General features: G+C 30.3%; 3 protein-coding genes across 3 annotated transcripts; all 3 read left to right on the plus strand.

Annotated features, from left to right (window-relative positions):
* Window positions 1–212: 212 nt before the first annotated feature.
* Window positions 213–2599, plus strand: LOC114175621 (uncharacterized). Its single transcript, XM_028060383.2, has 7 exons — window positions 213–1193; window positions 1442–1495; window positions 1677–1705; window positions 1808–1882; window positions 1988–2078; window positions 2166–2252; window positions 2345–2599. Exons 1-7 carry the CDS (start codon window positions 282–284, stop codon window positions 2369–2371), a joined length of 1275 nt encoding a protein of 424 aa, XP_027916184.1. The 5' UTR covers window positions 213–281; the 3' UTR covers window positions 2372–2599.
* Window positions 2600–7244: 4645 nt separating this feature from the next.
* On the plus strand, window positions 7245–14836 carry LOC114178433 (uncharacterized). The gene is made up of 12 exons (XM_028064336.2): window positions 7245–8645; window positions 8966–9019; window positions 9139–9246; window positions 11468–11491; window positions 12001–12072; window positions 12149–12844; window positions 13116–13169; window positions 13325–13353; window positions 13912–13986; window positions 14069–14159; window positions 14321–14407; window positions 14506–14836. The coding sequence occupies exons 1-12, from the start codon at window positions 7245–7247 to the stop codon at window positions 14530–14532; spliced, it is 2718 nt and encodes a 905-aa protein (XP_027920137.2). The 3' UTR covers window positions 14533–14836.
* LOC146887607 (uncharacterized) lies at window positions 8970–10190 on the plus strand. Its single transcript, XM_085671037.1, has 6 exons — window positions 8970–9019; window positions 9218–9246; window positions 9483–9554; window positions 9649–9739; window positions 9823–9909; window positions 10011–10190. The coding sequence occupies exons 3-6, from the start codon at window positions 9505–9507 to the stop codon at window positions 10035–10037; spliced, it is 255 nt and encodes an 84-aa protein (XP_085527163.1). The 5' UTR covers window positions 8970–9019; window positions 9218–9246; window positions 9483–9504; the 3' UTR covers window positions 10038–10190.
* Window positions 14837–15427: the final 591 nt, after the last annotated feature.

Consider the following 15427-nt stretch of genomic DNA (forward strand, 5'->3'; position numbering starts at 1 on the left):
AAAATTCTTCTATTGTTCATATTCTATTTCTGTTTAATACTTTCAGGAGACCAATACTCGGCAAATAGCATGAACATTGGACAGCCAAGCATTCAGGGTTTCCAAAATGTTAGACGTGTAAGTATAAAATTGTTGTGGCGTTTTCCGTCTTGTTTGTGTTGGTTCATTACTTACTTTGTCTGAACATGAAACACTTTCTGGTTCAGGAGTTTGGAAGCAAACTACCCCTGGTTGCATCACAGGCAGCAACAACAACAAACACAAATGGCTGCTTCTTGCCTATGGATTCCTATGCAGAAGTAATGTCACTACTAAACGATGACAACAATGATTATGAAGAAGATCAGCCAAGGAAAAAGTCCAAGACATCTGGTCCAACTTCAGAAGAAGAGGACTCCTTGGCATACCTTTTTCAACTAGATCCGCCAGTTTCCTTAGATGAGATTCTTGGACAAGACCAAACACTGTTTTCCAACACACAATTGGGAGGAGAATCATCACAACTTCTGAGGGACATTGTACCACAAACTGTAACACGAGGCACACCCTCTGTCGGAGAAGGATCCTCAAATGGACTACCTCAACAACTAGGAGGCAACATGGGCGTAGTAAACCCTATGTTCAGTTCAGAATTAAACTCTTCAAATTCTACTCTCTCATTGCCTCAAAATAACCCAATATTTTGGCCTCCTCAAACTGCTGCTCCATTTGGGGATTCCACCTTCCTTAATACAATAGGGAACTCTAACACTCAGTTTGGTAGTGCTGCAAGGGCCGGTTCTGATTTTGGAAATTCACTGACTCAATTTCAATTTCCAAACAGCTCAGTAAATCCTTATGATTGTGCTGGTGCTGGTGATGGAAACTCATTCTCTCAATTTCAACCACCAAGTTTCCCTGTGCATTGTTATGGTAGTCTTACTGCTGGTGTTGCTTGTGCCAGTGCAAGTACCGATGCTATTGTTGTTGCTTCTGCTGCAAATGGTAGTGCTAGTTCTTATGGCAGTCATCAACAATTTACAAAACACAATCCGTTCGAAATGAGGGGAATCGATCCACTAGGTTTACCTTCTGCAATGGTACCAAACCCTTTGGTTTCTCCTGTGCCAATCATGTCTCAATACAATCAGACACAGGTTTTGCCTCGCCAACCATTTCTACCGGATTTTAAAGACTCCATTCCAGCATGGGAGGTAAACTATTTTCTCTCATTCATTCATTTCATAATATACTATCACAATTTCAAAATATATTTGGAAGATATATCCTTTTCCTTTCAATGCAATTTACAATATAAAGCTTGCTACCATTCACCATACTACAAATCCTTAACTTGTTCCCTTCCCATATTCTCTTTTTACTTAAATATTTTTCAACTAATTCTACCATATTATATCTTTCTTCTAAAACCCTAACAATTATATATATTTTTTGCATCTAGGGATATTTGGTTGGAAGTATTCACCCGTATTGTGCATTCTTTAATCAAGCAAAGGTATGATATGTACTTGATTTATTGAAGATTAAGTCTTTCTTAATTGTTATAATGTCTAATTTGTTAAAAAGTATATATATACCAGGAGGAGCTTATATTTTTATATTTTATTTATTTAAGAAACTGCATCATATTGAGTAGAAAGTAGCTGAAGTTTTTCCCTCTCTTCCCTGTGAAACAGGCCTGGAGGAAGAAAACATCACCTGTCGCGTAAGTGAAAAAACAAACATTTGCGAACGCTAATGAAAAAAAGAAAAAAAAAAGAAACTTATAAATAAGAATAAAAAAATTAATTTTATAAAACATTTGCAGACTTACATATCAGTGGTCGACTACGCTGGAGATCGCCCTCTACTTACCAAAAAAGGCTGTCATGCATACCATGAGGTAATTTATGGCACGGTGTTATTGTCTTCATTTTTTTAGAAAAATTATTAGCATTATCTATTGTAAGGAAATCTTATACATTTTTCTGATAAAATTTAAACTTAGGACTTATGGTGGACTCCTTGATGATGTGTTATTTGAAGTAACTCAATTCGACAACCTTGATCTTTACCACCATCTCATAAGCTACAATTTGGTTAGTCATATACATTGGATTCCATTCCCTCATGTCAGATTTTATCATAAGAATATATTTTCATTTTAACATTTGATCTCTGTGCAGTGTGCAAAAATTGCTCTCCCTTCTCATACTTTAATATTGTCTACAACCGAAAACAAGCACTGCTACACGGCGTCGATTTTCCCAGGGGTAAGTCTGATACTATTACTTCAGATTATCATTTGTTTTTCGTTAGTTTCAAGTTGTCTTTTGATCCAACATTTAGATATTTACTGTCACAGGATGCAGTGTTTGTTGAACCTCTCTGAAGCATGGTTTTGGCTCTCCAGAGGTAGCAACTTTGCATAACCAATTTCTGTGGCTCTGGGTGGCTTGTTTGTGACTCTAAAGCATGACTGTGACTTCTAAGTTTTTGTTTCAGACATTTTATAACTTAGGTACTATGAATTATTTCAAAAATTCATCTAAACGTGGTTATGTTTTCTTGATAGTTCAATTTTATCGGTTTGGTCGTATACTATCAATTGCAGCGATTAGGCCTGGTATTTTATGGAATTATCTTGTCTGTCCACAAAAAATTTAAATTATGACATTTTCGCATGGCGATGTCTGGGCTATTGTTTAGGCTACTAACAAATTGATAAAAATTATATTTATGACTTTTTATTTTTATTTTTTTGGGAAAATATAATTAAATTGAATTATTGAGGAAGGAGATGAATTTAATAGATAAAGTTTATTAAATAGTATTAATACTTAAGTGGATGAAGCTAATATGATTTGTTTATATGTAGAATTCAGTTCTATAGTGTTTACACCCACATTTTAAAATTGACCATCTGAATTATGTATAAAAAATTCAGTTCCAAACAATTATTTTAAATTCATGTAAAAATATGATGGTAGAAAGTAGATAAAATTGTTCATATATAATTAGAACTAGACATTTAGTTTATTATTATATGTTTAGTGTGCGAGTATATTGTTTATATATAGTTAAGAAAACTTAAACATTAATACTACATTAAACATTTGCTTAAATCTGCATTTTGATCTCGATAGTTTGATACGAACTTAATTGAAATTCAGAATTTTAAAATTGTAAGACTCGTATTAAAATATGAAATATTAGGAGTCATATAATTAGATTATGAAATATTATGAGTACTGAAAATGTTTAGAGATTATAAAAATATGAGAGATATAAAATATATGATAGATATAAGAAATATGTTGTAAGAGGAATTTATTATTTTATTTTATTTATATATTTTCTTTCTCTGTATATTAATACACTATATATATATATATATATATATATATATATATATATATATATATATATATATATATATATATATATATATATATATATATATAACTGGATATATAAAGTCAAACGATTATTATTGATTCAAGTATTTTCATTTTCCAAATACAGATTTAAATAAGATATGAACATAAATAAATACTAAATTTAAGCAAATGTTTACTGTACATAGAAACAATATCTTTAAAATTTATATTATTGTCATTTAACATTAATATTAAAAGAAGTGGAAAAATCTAATAACTTTAACATACCATTAAATTAGTACATATCAAAAGTAAGCAATAATTCTAGGCTCAAGATCATATTCCATTTTTAGCCGATAATTAGAACAAAACTCAATATGTAAAAGATAAAATTTAGTTTTCTTCACCTTAGGTAACAAAAGCTTAAAAAAAAATCACTACATGAAACAGCGACAAAATCTTAACTCGACGTGTAACAATTATTTTAAATAAAAATTAAAACTTAAAAATTAAAAATAAAAATAAAAATAAAAATAAAATTTTAAAAATCTCGAACTAACAAGTTGTACATGTTGTACATAGTTAACGTCATCTATACTTACGTTAACGGACAAAATTATAACATATTCTAAAAAATAAAAACTCAATTAATTGATTGAATTAAGATTTTCGGACCGTAAGGAGAAAATTTCTATAATTTAAACCTTTGCTATTTATACTAAACTTTTTAACATTAAAATAATAAAGTTTTACTGTTTTAACATCACTACATTAAAGTTACCCGTCCTTTCATAATAATTAATGGCACTAATTATTTGAATTCAATTAAGGACAATTAATGGCACAGGTTATTTGAATTCAATTAAGGACAATCAATGGCACTAGTTATTTGAATTCAATTGAATGAGGACATTTTTTAAACTAAAAATTTAATGAAGCAACATATTATAAAATAAAAGATCATAATTGTAGATAATTATAAAACAAAAGACTAAAATTACAAAAAGAAATTAATAACTAAAATTACGCCTTTTATTACGCATTGAAACCAACATTATAATTAAATCAATATCTTTTTAGTCATTAATAGGAAAGGTATTTTGTTTCTCAACGTTTAGGTGAAATAATATGAACATCCAAACTTTTTTTAAATAACGGGGTCAGAAAAATAAATTAGTGAATTCCAAATTTAAGAAATTAAAAATAATTTAAATTTTTTATAATAAAAGAAAACCGTTTTGTGCAAGTAAAGGATCCATAAATGTGAGTGAAATAAAGTCATAGATGCAATTTAATTGATGTCAGTTATTTTTGTTGATATGAATTTGGCTTAACTTTTCCCTTATTCTCTGGATTTTCTTTCTCCTATTCAACTCAAAGTATTAATTATACCTTATAAAATATTGATAATAAAAATAACACATATATACCACACGTTGATTCCCTGCACCCACAGTGCTTTTTATTTTTGTTCCTGTTTTCTCACTTTCTTTCTTCCATTCTGATATGCCCTATGTTTCTTCTCCTTTAATCTTATAAATACCTTAACCCTATATTTTACCTTCTTTCTCTTGCACCATACTTTATATCAATATAGATTAAAATATCATAAGCGGCATTTTATTATTAATTTTATTTATTTTAATTCCATTACACTCATTGTTGATTATACCAGGTAATAATCTCAGATCTTGTTGCTGGAGAAGCCTGAAAATTTTTCATTTAAATTCACTCTAATTGGTAAGAAAAAATCTTCTATTTTTGATATTTTCCTTTTGTTTAATATTGTTCAGGAGACCTATTCTCAGCTAGAAGCATGGACATCAGACAGCAAAGCCTTGAGGGTTCCAAAAATGTTAGTCATTTACAGATGTCCTTTTTGCATGTTTTTTACTTTTTGGGCTCTAGTTGATAGAATAAACATTTTAGTTTTAAAAGAAAGACTTCAATTTATTTTAGTTCCTTAATTTCATAAAAACATTGTTTTTTTAAGCCTTTCAAATTAAATCGGTAGAAATTAGTTTTTTTAAAAACGTATAATTATGATGATTTATAAATAAAAAGTTTAATTATATTTTAAGTCTTCAATAAGGTTGAAAATTATCAATAGTGTCCTTAATAAATTTTTGTGATTTATCGAGTATTCTGTGAATTTAATCTTTCCTTTTCAATTGAGTATCTTATGTTAATATTATGTTATTAATTGTGTGATGTGACTGTTAAATAACTATTAAATGATTGATATGATTATTATTTTGTCATGTTTTTAGTGCATATTATTTTATTATTTTAAATATTTTTTTATAAAATTGTAAAAATATAAAATTGTACAATTGTAAAAATAAAATTTAATAATTACAAAATTATAAATTTTAAAATAATAAAATAACATGTGACGATAATCCAATAAAATAATAAAGACAAGATAATAAGAACTTCGACCACTTAACGACCATCTCATCCTCTTAATACAAAAAGTTAACATATTCAATTAAAAAGATTTAGATTTATTAACTACTCAATATACCACAAAATTTCACAAGGCATTTAATTGAAAGTTTCCAAAATTTATTTTTGTATTTAAAATATAATTAACGCCTAAATAAAATTATTGATAAAGCATATCAGATTTAATAGGTGAACTTGGTACTTTCAATTCGGAAAATGATTTATGAACACTTTCATTTTGTTTATACTTATTATATACTTCATTTTTTTTTTCTTTTTATTTCTCTCTTCTTATAACCACATCACATAATCTATAAATCCATGAACCATTTTATATTGAACAATTTTATAAAAAAGAAATTAAAATAATAAAATGACATGCACTAAAAACCCACCGATGTAACATAACAAAATAATAATTATATCAATCATTTAATAGTTATTTAACGGTCACATCACATAATTAATAACATAATATTAACATAGGATACTCAATTAAAAAGAAAAAATTAAATAGACATAATACTCGATAAATCACAAAAATTTAGTAAAGACACGGTTAATAATTTTCAACCGAATGGGAGACTTCAATAAGTACATAATAAAATAAACCATATTAATTTATTGCATAATCTATAACATACTTATTTAGTGTGCATGAACCATATTATCTCTATTGTACATGACTGGCTAAGTCGCTGTCTATAAGGAAAAAGATTGATTTGATGATTTTTTAATTAAAATAATTTAAAAAGTTAATTTTTTTGTATTGATGTAAATATATGACAGTATTTATAATTTAAGTATTAATTCTTATGAATTAATTTTTAACTATTATTTATAATAAAATAATTAATATATAAAACAATAATCTTTTAATTTATAAAATTAAAGAGGGCTAAAGAATTGAAATTTTAAAAAGATATGGATAATTAATTTTTTTTAACATTATATATACTAAAATTAAAATTAAAATATAGAAATGTGTGTGGTTATATTTCTCCCTCTACTTTAATGTTATTAATTATGTGAGGCACGAGAACATGTGTTATCCAATCTGATTAATAATTCACTCATACATACTTATATGCATTATTGAACAAGTCAATTTTTTATTTTGTTTATTTATTTTTATAAACTTTTGTTAAATTGATAATGTTGATTAGAACATAGTTAAAGGTTTGTTTCCCTAAGCAAAGTGGTTGTGGTTGTGATTGAGTGAGTGATGAAATGCAGAAAATTACACTATAAATATAACTTTTGTTTATGATTTTAAATAATAAAAGTCACAACTTGAAAACATGAATTTTTAATTTTGTATATTTTTTTTAAATATTGAAATGAAGATTTAAGAAAAAAATATGAAAAAAATGAACTGTGATGATATTTTGAAGTATGAATTTATTTATTTTGTGCTTGACATTTGTTTGTGTGAACATGAAATACTTTGTTGTTCAGGAGGTTATGCCAGCAGGAAATGAGATGAATGGTGTTTCGCCCCGCAGCTTCTTAGCCATGAATGAGTATGAACATATAATGGCATTTCTAAGTGATGACAATGATAATTCTCAACAAGAACATGTAAGGAAAAAATCAAAGACATTGCCAACAACATCAGAAGAGGAAGACTCTTTGGCATACCTTTTTCAACTAGATCACCCTCTTTCTTTACAAGACATTCTTGGACAAGACCAAACACTGTTCTCTCAGCCACCACAGAGTTTAATCACAAACACAACCTCAACTATTCAACTCAACCCAATCAACATTTCAGTTTCAACAGGGATCATAGTTCCTAATGCATCCAAAAACATGGCTGTGGTGAACTCCATTTTCAGCTCAGAGAACTGTTCAAGTTCTGGTTTGTCATTGCCCGCGGGATCCAATGCTTTGTATGCTCCAGAAACTGGTACTTTATTTGGTGATTCTATCTTCCCTAAAACAACAGGGTACTCATACACTCAGTTTGAATCACCAACCTTCCCAGTGCAGCCTTTTGCCTGTGCTCGCACTTGTTTTGGTACAGGTGCAAGTGCAAGTGCAAGTGGTTTTGTTGGAAACTATGAAACTCAACTTCAATCACCAAGTTTAGTGCATCCTTATGCTGGTCCAAGTGTTGGTACTGCTTCTGGTGCCAATAATCTCGATGGAAACTCACGTACTCCATTTCAATCACCATGTTTAGTCCATCCTTATGCTGGTCCTAGTGCTGGTCGTCCCAGTAATCTTGATGAAAACTTACTCACTCAATTTCAATCACCAAGCTTAGTTCATGCTTATGCTGGTCCTAGTGTTGGAAGTGGTGTTGGTGTCAATAATCTTGATGCAAACTCACTCACTCAGTTTCAATCACCAGGCTTAGTCCATCCTTATGCTGGTAGTGGCGTTGGTGCAAAAAATCTTGATGGAAACTCAGTCACCCAACATCAATTACCAGGTTTAGTCCATCCTTATGCTGCTTCTAGTGCTGCTCCAAGTGTTGGTAGTGCTTCTGATGCCAGTAATCTTGATGGAAACTCACTCACTCAATTTCAATCACCAAGGTTCGTCCATCCTTATGATAGTCCAAGAGTTGGTAGTGGTTCTCGTGCCAATAATGCTAATGTTAATGTTACTGTTACTGAAAATGCTAATGTTGCTAATGTTACTGTTACTGCAAATGCTAATGCTAGTACTTATGGCAGTCATGAACAATTTTCAAGGGAGCATCGATTGGAGTCCAATCCAGCTGCACCTTCTGCTCCTTCTGCAATGGGAGCAAGACCTCAATATCAGACTCAGCTTCTTTCTCGCCAACCATTTCTAAGGAATTTCAATGACTTCGAGCTCGCATGGGAGGTAATAATCTAACATCATAATTTCAATGAACTTCCATATGCAATTTATTTCTTTCAAATTGGCTGCTTAGTTTCCTTAATTTATTTCTACAAGTACTTTTCACTTAACCTTATTTCAATCAACTTACTTTCAGTCAGTTTCAATACAATATTTCCTATCGTAATAAATAATTGTTTTAATAAAACTGCTTGTGCTAATACTTATAAAGAACCAGAGATTTGTGTGTAAGCTGCAGGAATATTTTAGATTTTGTAGCATTGGTTCTATATTTTCAATTAAATTTGCTAATATCGGTTTATATGTTTTGTTGTTGTGTCTAGGGATGTTTGGTTGAAGAAACTTATCCGTATCGCCCGTTCTTTAATAGAGCAAAGGTATAATGATATACTTTATTTATTGCACAATAACTCTTTCTTGGCTATAATGTTTAATTCGTAATAACAGATGTAACAGATGGGGCATATAATTGTCCTATTCTTATTTATTTATTTAGCCAACTGGTATAGCAATTATGAGAATTGAATGTAACGTACCTGAACCTTTTTCCTCTTTCTTTCCACCCTCTGGAACAGGCTTGGAAGAAATCAATATCACCTATCTCGTAAGTCAATTCTCTTTTGTCTAAACCTAATTTTTCTTAATTATTTACAAAAATGAACGTTATCCAATAAAGGGAAGACATACAAATAGAAAAGATTTATTATATAACTATACAAAACGTTATTTTAAAATATCTCAATTAAACTTCTTAACAATATAATCAATGGTATTATTAATCATAATTTATAGTATTTCTCGAATGAAAATCTAAAAACACTCATAATTGGTGCAATGAAGGCTGACAGAGTGGCCGAGTACGATGAAGGTGGCCGTCTATGTACCCAGAAAAGCTGTCATCAATACGATGAGGTAATTTTATGGCACAATGTTGTTATTGTCTTTTCTCTTCAAATTATTAACATTATCTCTTGTATGGAAATCTTATACTAACATTTAAACTTAGGCTTTATGGCGGACCCATTGATTACATTTTCTTTGAAATTACTGAATTCGGCAATCTTGATCTGTACACTCGTCTCATGACTGAAAAAAATGTGAGTCATTTATATATTGGAAAATTTCATAATATGAGAAAATCTTTTTCTTTCTGCCATTTTAACATCAATTCTCTGTGCAGTATGCAAAAATTGTTCTCCCTTCTCAGACTTTAATATTATTCACAACTGAAAGCAAGCACTGCTACTTAGGATCAGTTTTCAAAGGGGTGAGTGTGATGTGAATACTACTTCTTCATCATCATCATAACATTATTCAGTAGTTTCAAGTGGTCTTTTGATCAAACGTTTGGGTATTTGTCTGTCACAGGATACGGTAATTGTTGAACATCTCTGAAGTGTGCATTTGGCTCTCAAGAAGAGATAGAAGCGCTAAGAAATTTTGTTGTTTATGAATATTTGTTTGGACATTTTATAACATATAGGTTCTATGGATTATTACAACTTAATCTAAACTTGGTTGTTTGTAATATACGGTTATAATGTAAGAGAATGGATTTGGTATTGGTTTTAAGTGGAGTTTCCATACTCATCGTTGTACAGTTTTCAAATAGCATGTGTTTTAATCTATCATTGAAACGCATAATTGATTTGACTTGGATTGCACCTCGCATTAGTTCAACAAATTATGAATCATGGTTGTCAAACATAGTTCATTTATTAGCCACCGAAAATTTTCTAAGAAATAAATATAAAACTTGGAGGATTTAACTCGTTCAATCAGTTGGAAACCCTATTTATCCCTAATGTAAGCCAAACTTGATTCTGGCCAAACAAGTTGTCCCATTAGGGTTAACCAGATATTGTATAGTAACATAATATTTCGATCCAAGTCTAGTAACATGGTTAAGATCAATCATTATATGCAAATGAGGATAAAGATTTTGCCCACTAAAAAGAAAGAAAAGTCGCAGCTCTAAGTTCTGCAGAACTGCAAAATTTTAATAAAAATTATTTCTTGAAAAAATGTACATTTCAGTCTTTTTCAGCTTTAAAGAAAGATATGAAATAAGAACTAGGGAAAATTAAACTGACTTCAGGACCCTTTACGTTTGGAACGTTACACGTTTGTCTTTTCTCTATGATTTCGACTTTCAATCAGCTATCTAACTTTGATTTTAAATGGATAATAATATTTTAATCCTTTTTTTTTAATTTATTATTTAATTATCTTTTAATTATTTATTTTAATTTTTTTTAGTAATATGATATAATGATTTAAGAGTTATTAAAATGATGCATTAAATATCATCGTCTAGTTATAAATAGATCATCACATTGAGTGTGTATCGATGTTGTTGTTTTTTAATTACACCGAATGCTTCTTATAAAATGCATAAGTATCATTGAAGAAAAACAGCAGCAGTACCAATAATATTTCTTAATATTTCATCTATACCTTATTATTTTCATTTTTAATTTATTTTTGTGTACGTTTTTTCTGCTTTTTATTTTCCAACTATATCTCTTGTATTAAATACGGAGAGAGAAATCAAAGAATGGAGAAACGTAGAAACGTGAATAAAGTTCCGGTTGCAGAGCATCCGAATCCGTAAAAGTAAGTAACTTTTAAAATGAACAATTAAGTCTTTGATGTCACTGTTGAAAAATATCCCGGAGAATAAGGGGAAAGTAAAATGCACTCTTCACAAGGTTTATACTGTCAAAAAAATTCTGAAGAGGTACTCAATTTCTCAAAAAGGAAACAGAGGATTCATCCTATAAAAGAAGTGCAAAATGTTAGATTTCCCATAGTTTTCACTACAGTTCGTGAAGGTTCTCCCTTTCAATGTGCGTTCCTCATCGTCTTTCTCTAGCTAATAATACAACTTTCGTTGCCCTTTTCTTTAGACGGTATCTTTTGCAGTACAGAGATAATGATTTCTTTATGATTGTAGTAGCATAAACATTCTTCTCTCAAAAGTCATTAAAAGTTTCCATTTCAAATGTTTGTTTTTTTTTTTTTTTTCATTTACGATTTATCAGTGTTGAACCTCACGGATTTTGTAATAGATTTCTGTTTCCCCCTATATCACATTAGTGACTACTCCTGTTTTTCTACGTAGAAACACATAAAAATAAAAAATATATAGAAAAGAGAAATCATAGAAACAAATTTCAATCCTAGGGAAAAATGCAAATAATCTACTGCAACAACCAAAAGCAAAATCGTTTTACATCTGAATCTCTCTCCTAATTCTGCATCCTATTATCCTTTAAAGCTGTCAATCAAAATTTTAGTTTACGTACATTAGTGATTAATAAAAACTCTCTTGTGTTCATCTTTTCTTTTGCTAAAGATTTTCAGAAGACGAATCTTCAGCATGGCCATCGGAGAGGAAGCCTCGGAGGGTGTTGAAAATGATAGAAATGTACGTATTATAAGACTTTGTAAAAATTTTAAGTTTATTTGGTAAAATAATTGGAGTAATTATTTTCCTATCCTAGGTTATCGAGCAGGAACCAATAATGGATGAAATGTACGATGATTTTATGGCAGAACTGTGCAATGAGAATGATATTTTACCACTGACAGATGAGACTTTCAAAAGCCTTTTCCAAATAGATGAACCCATTCTTTTAGACTATTTTTCTTCGGAACTCCTCAAAGAAAGACAACAAGTAGTGGGTACAGAGACTCCAGCACATAATAATGTTACAGAAGACACATCTCCAATCATTCAATTCACTCCAAATTCATCTGAGAGAGCTAACATTTCAGAAGTGGTAGCACATGAAGTAGGAGGCAACATGGGATTATTGAACCCTAATATTCTCACCTCCACAAACACTTCATGGAATCATCATCCAATTGGTGTGAATAACACAAGTGCAAGACTAGGAACTATGAATTCTCCAGGACTTGATGCTTCCTTCGGTAATCCCATGTTCCCTAACATAACAAGAAGCTCAATCACTCCATTTCAATCACCAAGCTTCTTCCCTGTGCTTCCTTATGGTGGTGGTAGCAGCAGCAGCAGCAGCAATATTCATCAACAACATCCAAGGTCCCTTCCATTACAAACGATTGGGATGAATGCACGAGGTGCTTCTGCAATGGTGCATCGATTTAACAACCAGGAACTTTTCTGCCCTCGCCCACCCTCTCTCAGAGATTTTGATACCATGGTTTCTGCATGGAAGGTGAACTAACTTGCCTCGTTTTTTCTTATAAATCATAAACATAACGATTTCATTGAGTAATGTAGTAGTTGATCCTTCCATGCTTCTATACTATTATCACCAACTGTTACATAAACCCTAAATTTATTCACAGTTTAACAATGATGAAACATGTTTGTCATGTGCTTTAAGTTGCAGATACAGTAATTTTGGATTTTGTTGTGTATATCTTATATACTTGGATCGAAATAGGCAATACTTTAATATTAAATATATGTTCTTGTGCATCTAGGGATGTTTGGTCGGAAAAGTTCACTCGTATCGCGAATCCCTTAATGCTGCAATGGTATGAAATATTTAATTAGTTGTAAAAGAAATCATTTAATATATACTGTCTAATTTTTTAGATGAAATATATCAGAAGTGGACTCTGTTCATAGTTTAGTTGAGCAACACTGTAACAATTATGAGAAATTATCTTGTTTTTTCTATGTGAAACAGGCAGTGAGGAAACCAACATCACCTGTCACGTAAGTGGATTTATATTCCATTCCTATAGTTTCTTAATTGTCTTGTCTTCTTTTCAAAAAGGAAAAATAAATCTCAAATGCTAAGGAAAACCCTTCTGATTTAGAATATTAGATAACTTGCTTGAATCATAATTTAGAATAAAAATCAAACGGGTATATATATATATAGATATGATTCCATTTCTTAGACAAATATAGTATTGAAAATTCAAGAGAAGCATGGAATTAATGTATCTTAACACTAGAATAACTCAAGTATATATTAATGAAAGAGTGTGCGTGCATAAATGAGACAACTAATGTTCAATTGATCTGTTGAACATTTGATAAATAAATAAAATCATGCAATCAAAGCAATAAAAGAAAAGTCAGTGGGAATACATTATCATTTCTTATAACACTTACAAGTAGAGTACTTAGGTTTGTGTAATGATACACAAAGTGAAACACTTTGAAGATATTTTGTGGAGATAATTAAGTGTTAAACTACGTTAATTATTGTGTGCTCCATCTAAAAATGTTTTGGACGTGTGAGTGATTTTTCTTTTCACTTTTCAGGCTTACTGTTGATTGGTCGAGTAGGCTTCAGATCGTCCACTTCTTACCCACAAGGATTGTCAACTATACAATGAAGTAATTTTATGGCATATTGGTTTCTGTTAATTAACGTTGCTCTTTCTGAGAAATCTTATATTTTAATTACGTTTAAACTTAGGATGTGTGGTGGACCTATTGATTATGTGCTCTTTCACATAACTAAATTCAACAATCTTGACTTGTACGACCATATGAAGAGTGAAAAATTGGTACGTCATATCTATCTATATATGTTAGGAATCATTTCTTTCATGATGAATTTTCATAAGAAAATTTGTTTCTTGTAAGCCCTAGATATGAATGGATATATATAAATGCTTTTTTTTAGCATAAACGAATCATGGCATTTGAACATTACATCTTTATGCAGTGTGCAAAAATTGAACTCTATTCACAGACGCTAATCTTATCTACAACCGAAAGCAAATATCACTTCTTAGGAACAGTTTTTCCAGCGGTAAGTGTGATGTCAAAATAATTTCACATCATGTTTAGTTCTTAATTTCATGTTCTTTTTCCAATATTTGTAATATGACTAATGGGTGAATGACACAGGGTACGATGTTTGTTATACCTGTCTGATATGCATTTTGGCTTTCAAAAGCGAAAGAGACCACAAGCCATGAACAGAAGGTTGAAAGAGTTAAGAGAAAGAGACTGATTGTATCAGAAAATTAATAGAGATAACTATCAATTCTAGTATATTTGAATAATAGTAAATGAATGTAATTGATTAGAATAAGGGATACAGTGATAGTGTATAAAAAAAACTGATTACAGATCTTATTTCTAATTTCTTTCGAATTAATTATCCAAAAAACATCGCTCCTTTTCCTTAGTTGTCCTCTATCTAAGATTTTTTTTTTTATCAGCAAAAAAATATTAATATAATACCATAACATCAAATAAGTCAAAGAAAAGAAGTTGTTTATTTAAGAAGGGAACATAAAAAACAGATTTGCAAGAACAATTATTGCCATTTGAAATGATTTAGCTTTGAATTTATCCAAGTCCAACAGATTCAAAATGTCACTTTAGTGTTGTCCTTCCTTTTGCTTTTGCCACTGTTTCATATTTGTGCAGGATCCTCCCTTCAAACTTTTTGTATGCACTACTTAGTGTCTTGTTCCAAGTTCAAACTCCTATAGCCCTGTGCACAGATAAAACAACACATTCATATCCTGTTTTCCACCTCCTTACTTGCATTCAGTATCATATGTTAGTCATAATTTTAATATACGTTCAATGTCCAATGATCAATTCAAAGTGCATGAAACAATTATAGGAAACATACATTCATATGGGGTGGAGACACCATTCAAGATATGCAAATGTAGCCTTTGAATATTTGTTAGTTATCCAACTCCACACTTTTACTTGAACTAAGGTGAACACTTCTATTCCATTTGCCCTAGCATTTTTGAACATGATTTTATTCCTATGTTTCTATATAACCCAAACCACAACCAACCACATG

The sequence above is a fragment of the Vigna unguiculata genome, chromosome 3 (assembly GCF_037176805.1).
Source record: "Vigna unguiculata cultivar grain cowpea cultivar isolate G323 ecotype 2 chromosome 3, ASM3717680v1, whole genome shotgun sequence".
Classification (NCBI taxonomy): domain Eukaryota; kingdom Viridiplantae; phylum Streptophyta; class Magnoliopsida; order Fabales; family Fabaceae; genus Vigna; species Vigna unguiculata.

Coding starts and splice junctions, on each gene's coding strand:
- LOC114178433 (XM_028064336.2), top strand. CDS start 7,245: ATGAAATACTTTGTTGTTCAGGAGGTTATGCCAGCAGGAAATGAGATG. Junction 9,020..9,138: donor CGTTCTTTAATAGAGCAAAG/GTATAATGATAT, acceptor TTATTTATTTAG/CCAACTGGTATAGCAATTAT. Junction 13,170..13,324: donor AATCCCTTAATGCTGCAATG/GTATGAAATATT, acceptor TATGTGAAACAG/GCAGTGAGGAAACCAACATC.
- LOC114175621 (XM_028060383.2), top strand. CDS start 282: ATGGATTCCTATGCAGAAGTAATGTCACTACTAAACGATGACAACAAT. Junction 1,194..1,441: donor ACTCCATTCCAGCATGGGAG/GTAAACTATTTT, acceptor TTTTGCATCTAG/GGATATTTGGTTGGAAGTAT. Junction 1,496..1,676: donor CATTCTTTAATCAAGCAAAG/GTATGATATGTA, acceptor CCTGTGAAACAG/GCCTGGAGGAAGAAAACATC.
- LOC146887607 (XM_085671037.1), top strand. CDS start 9,505: ATGAAGGTGGCCGTCTATGTACCCAGAAAAGCTGTCATCAATACGATG. Junction 9,555..9,648: donor GCTGTCATCAATACGATGAG/GTAATTTTATGG, acceptor ATTTAAACTTAG/GCTTTATGGCGGACCCATTG. Junction 9,910..10,010: donor TAGGATCAGTTTTCAAAGGG/GTGAGTGTGATG, acceptor TGTCTGTCACAG/GATACGGTAATTGTTGAACA.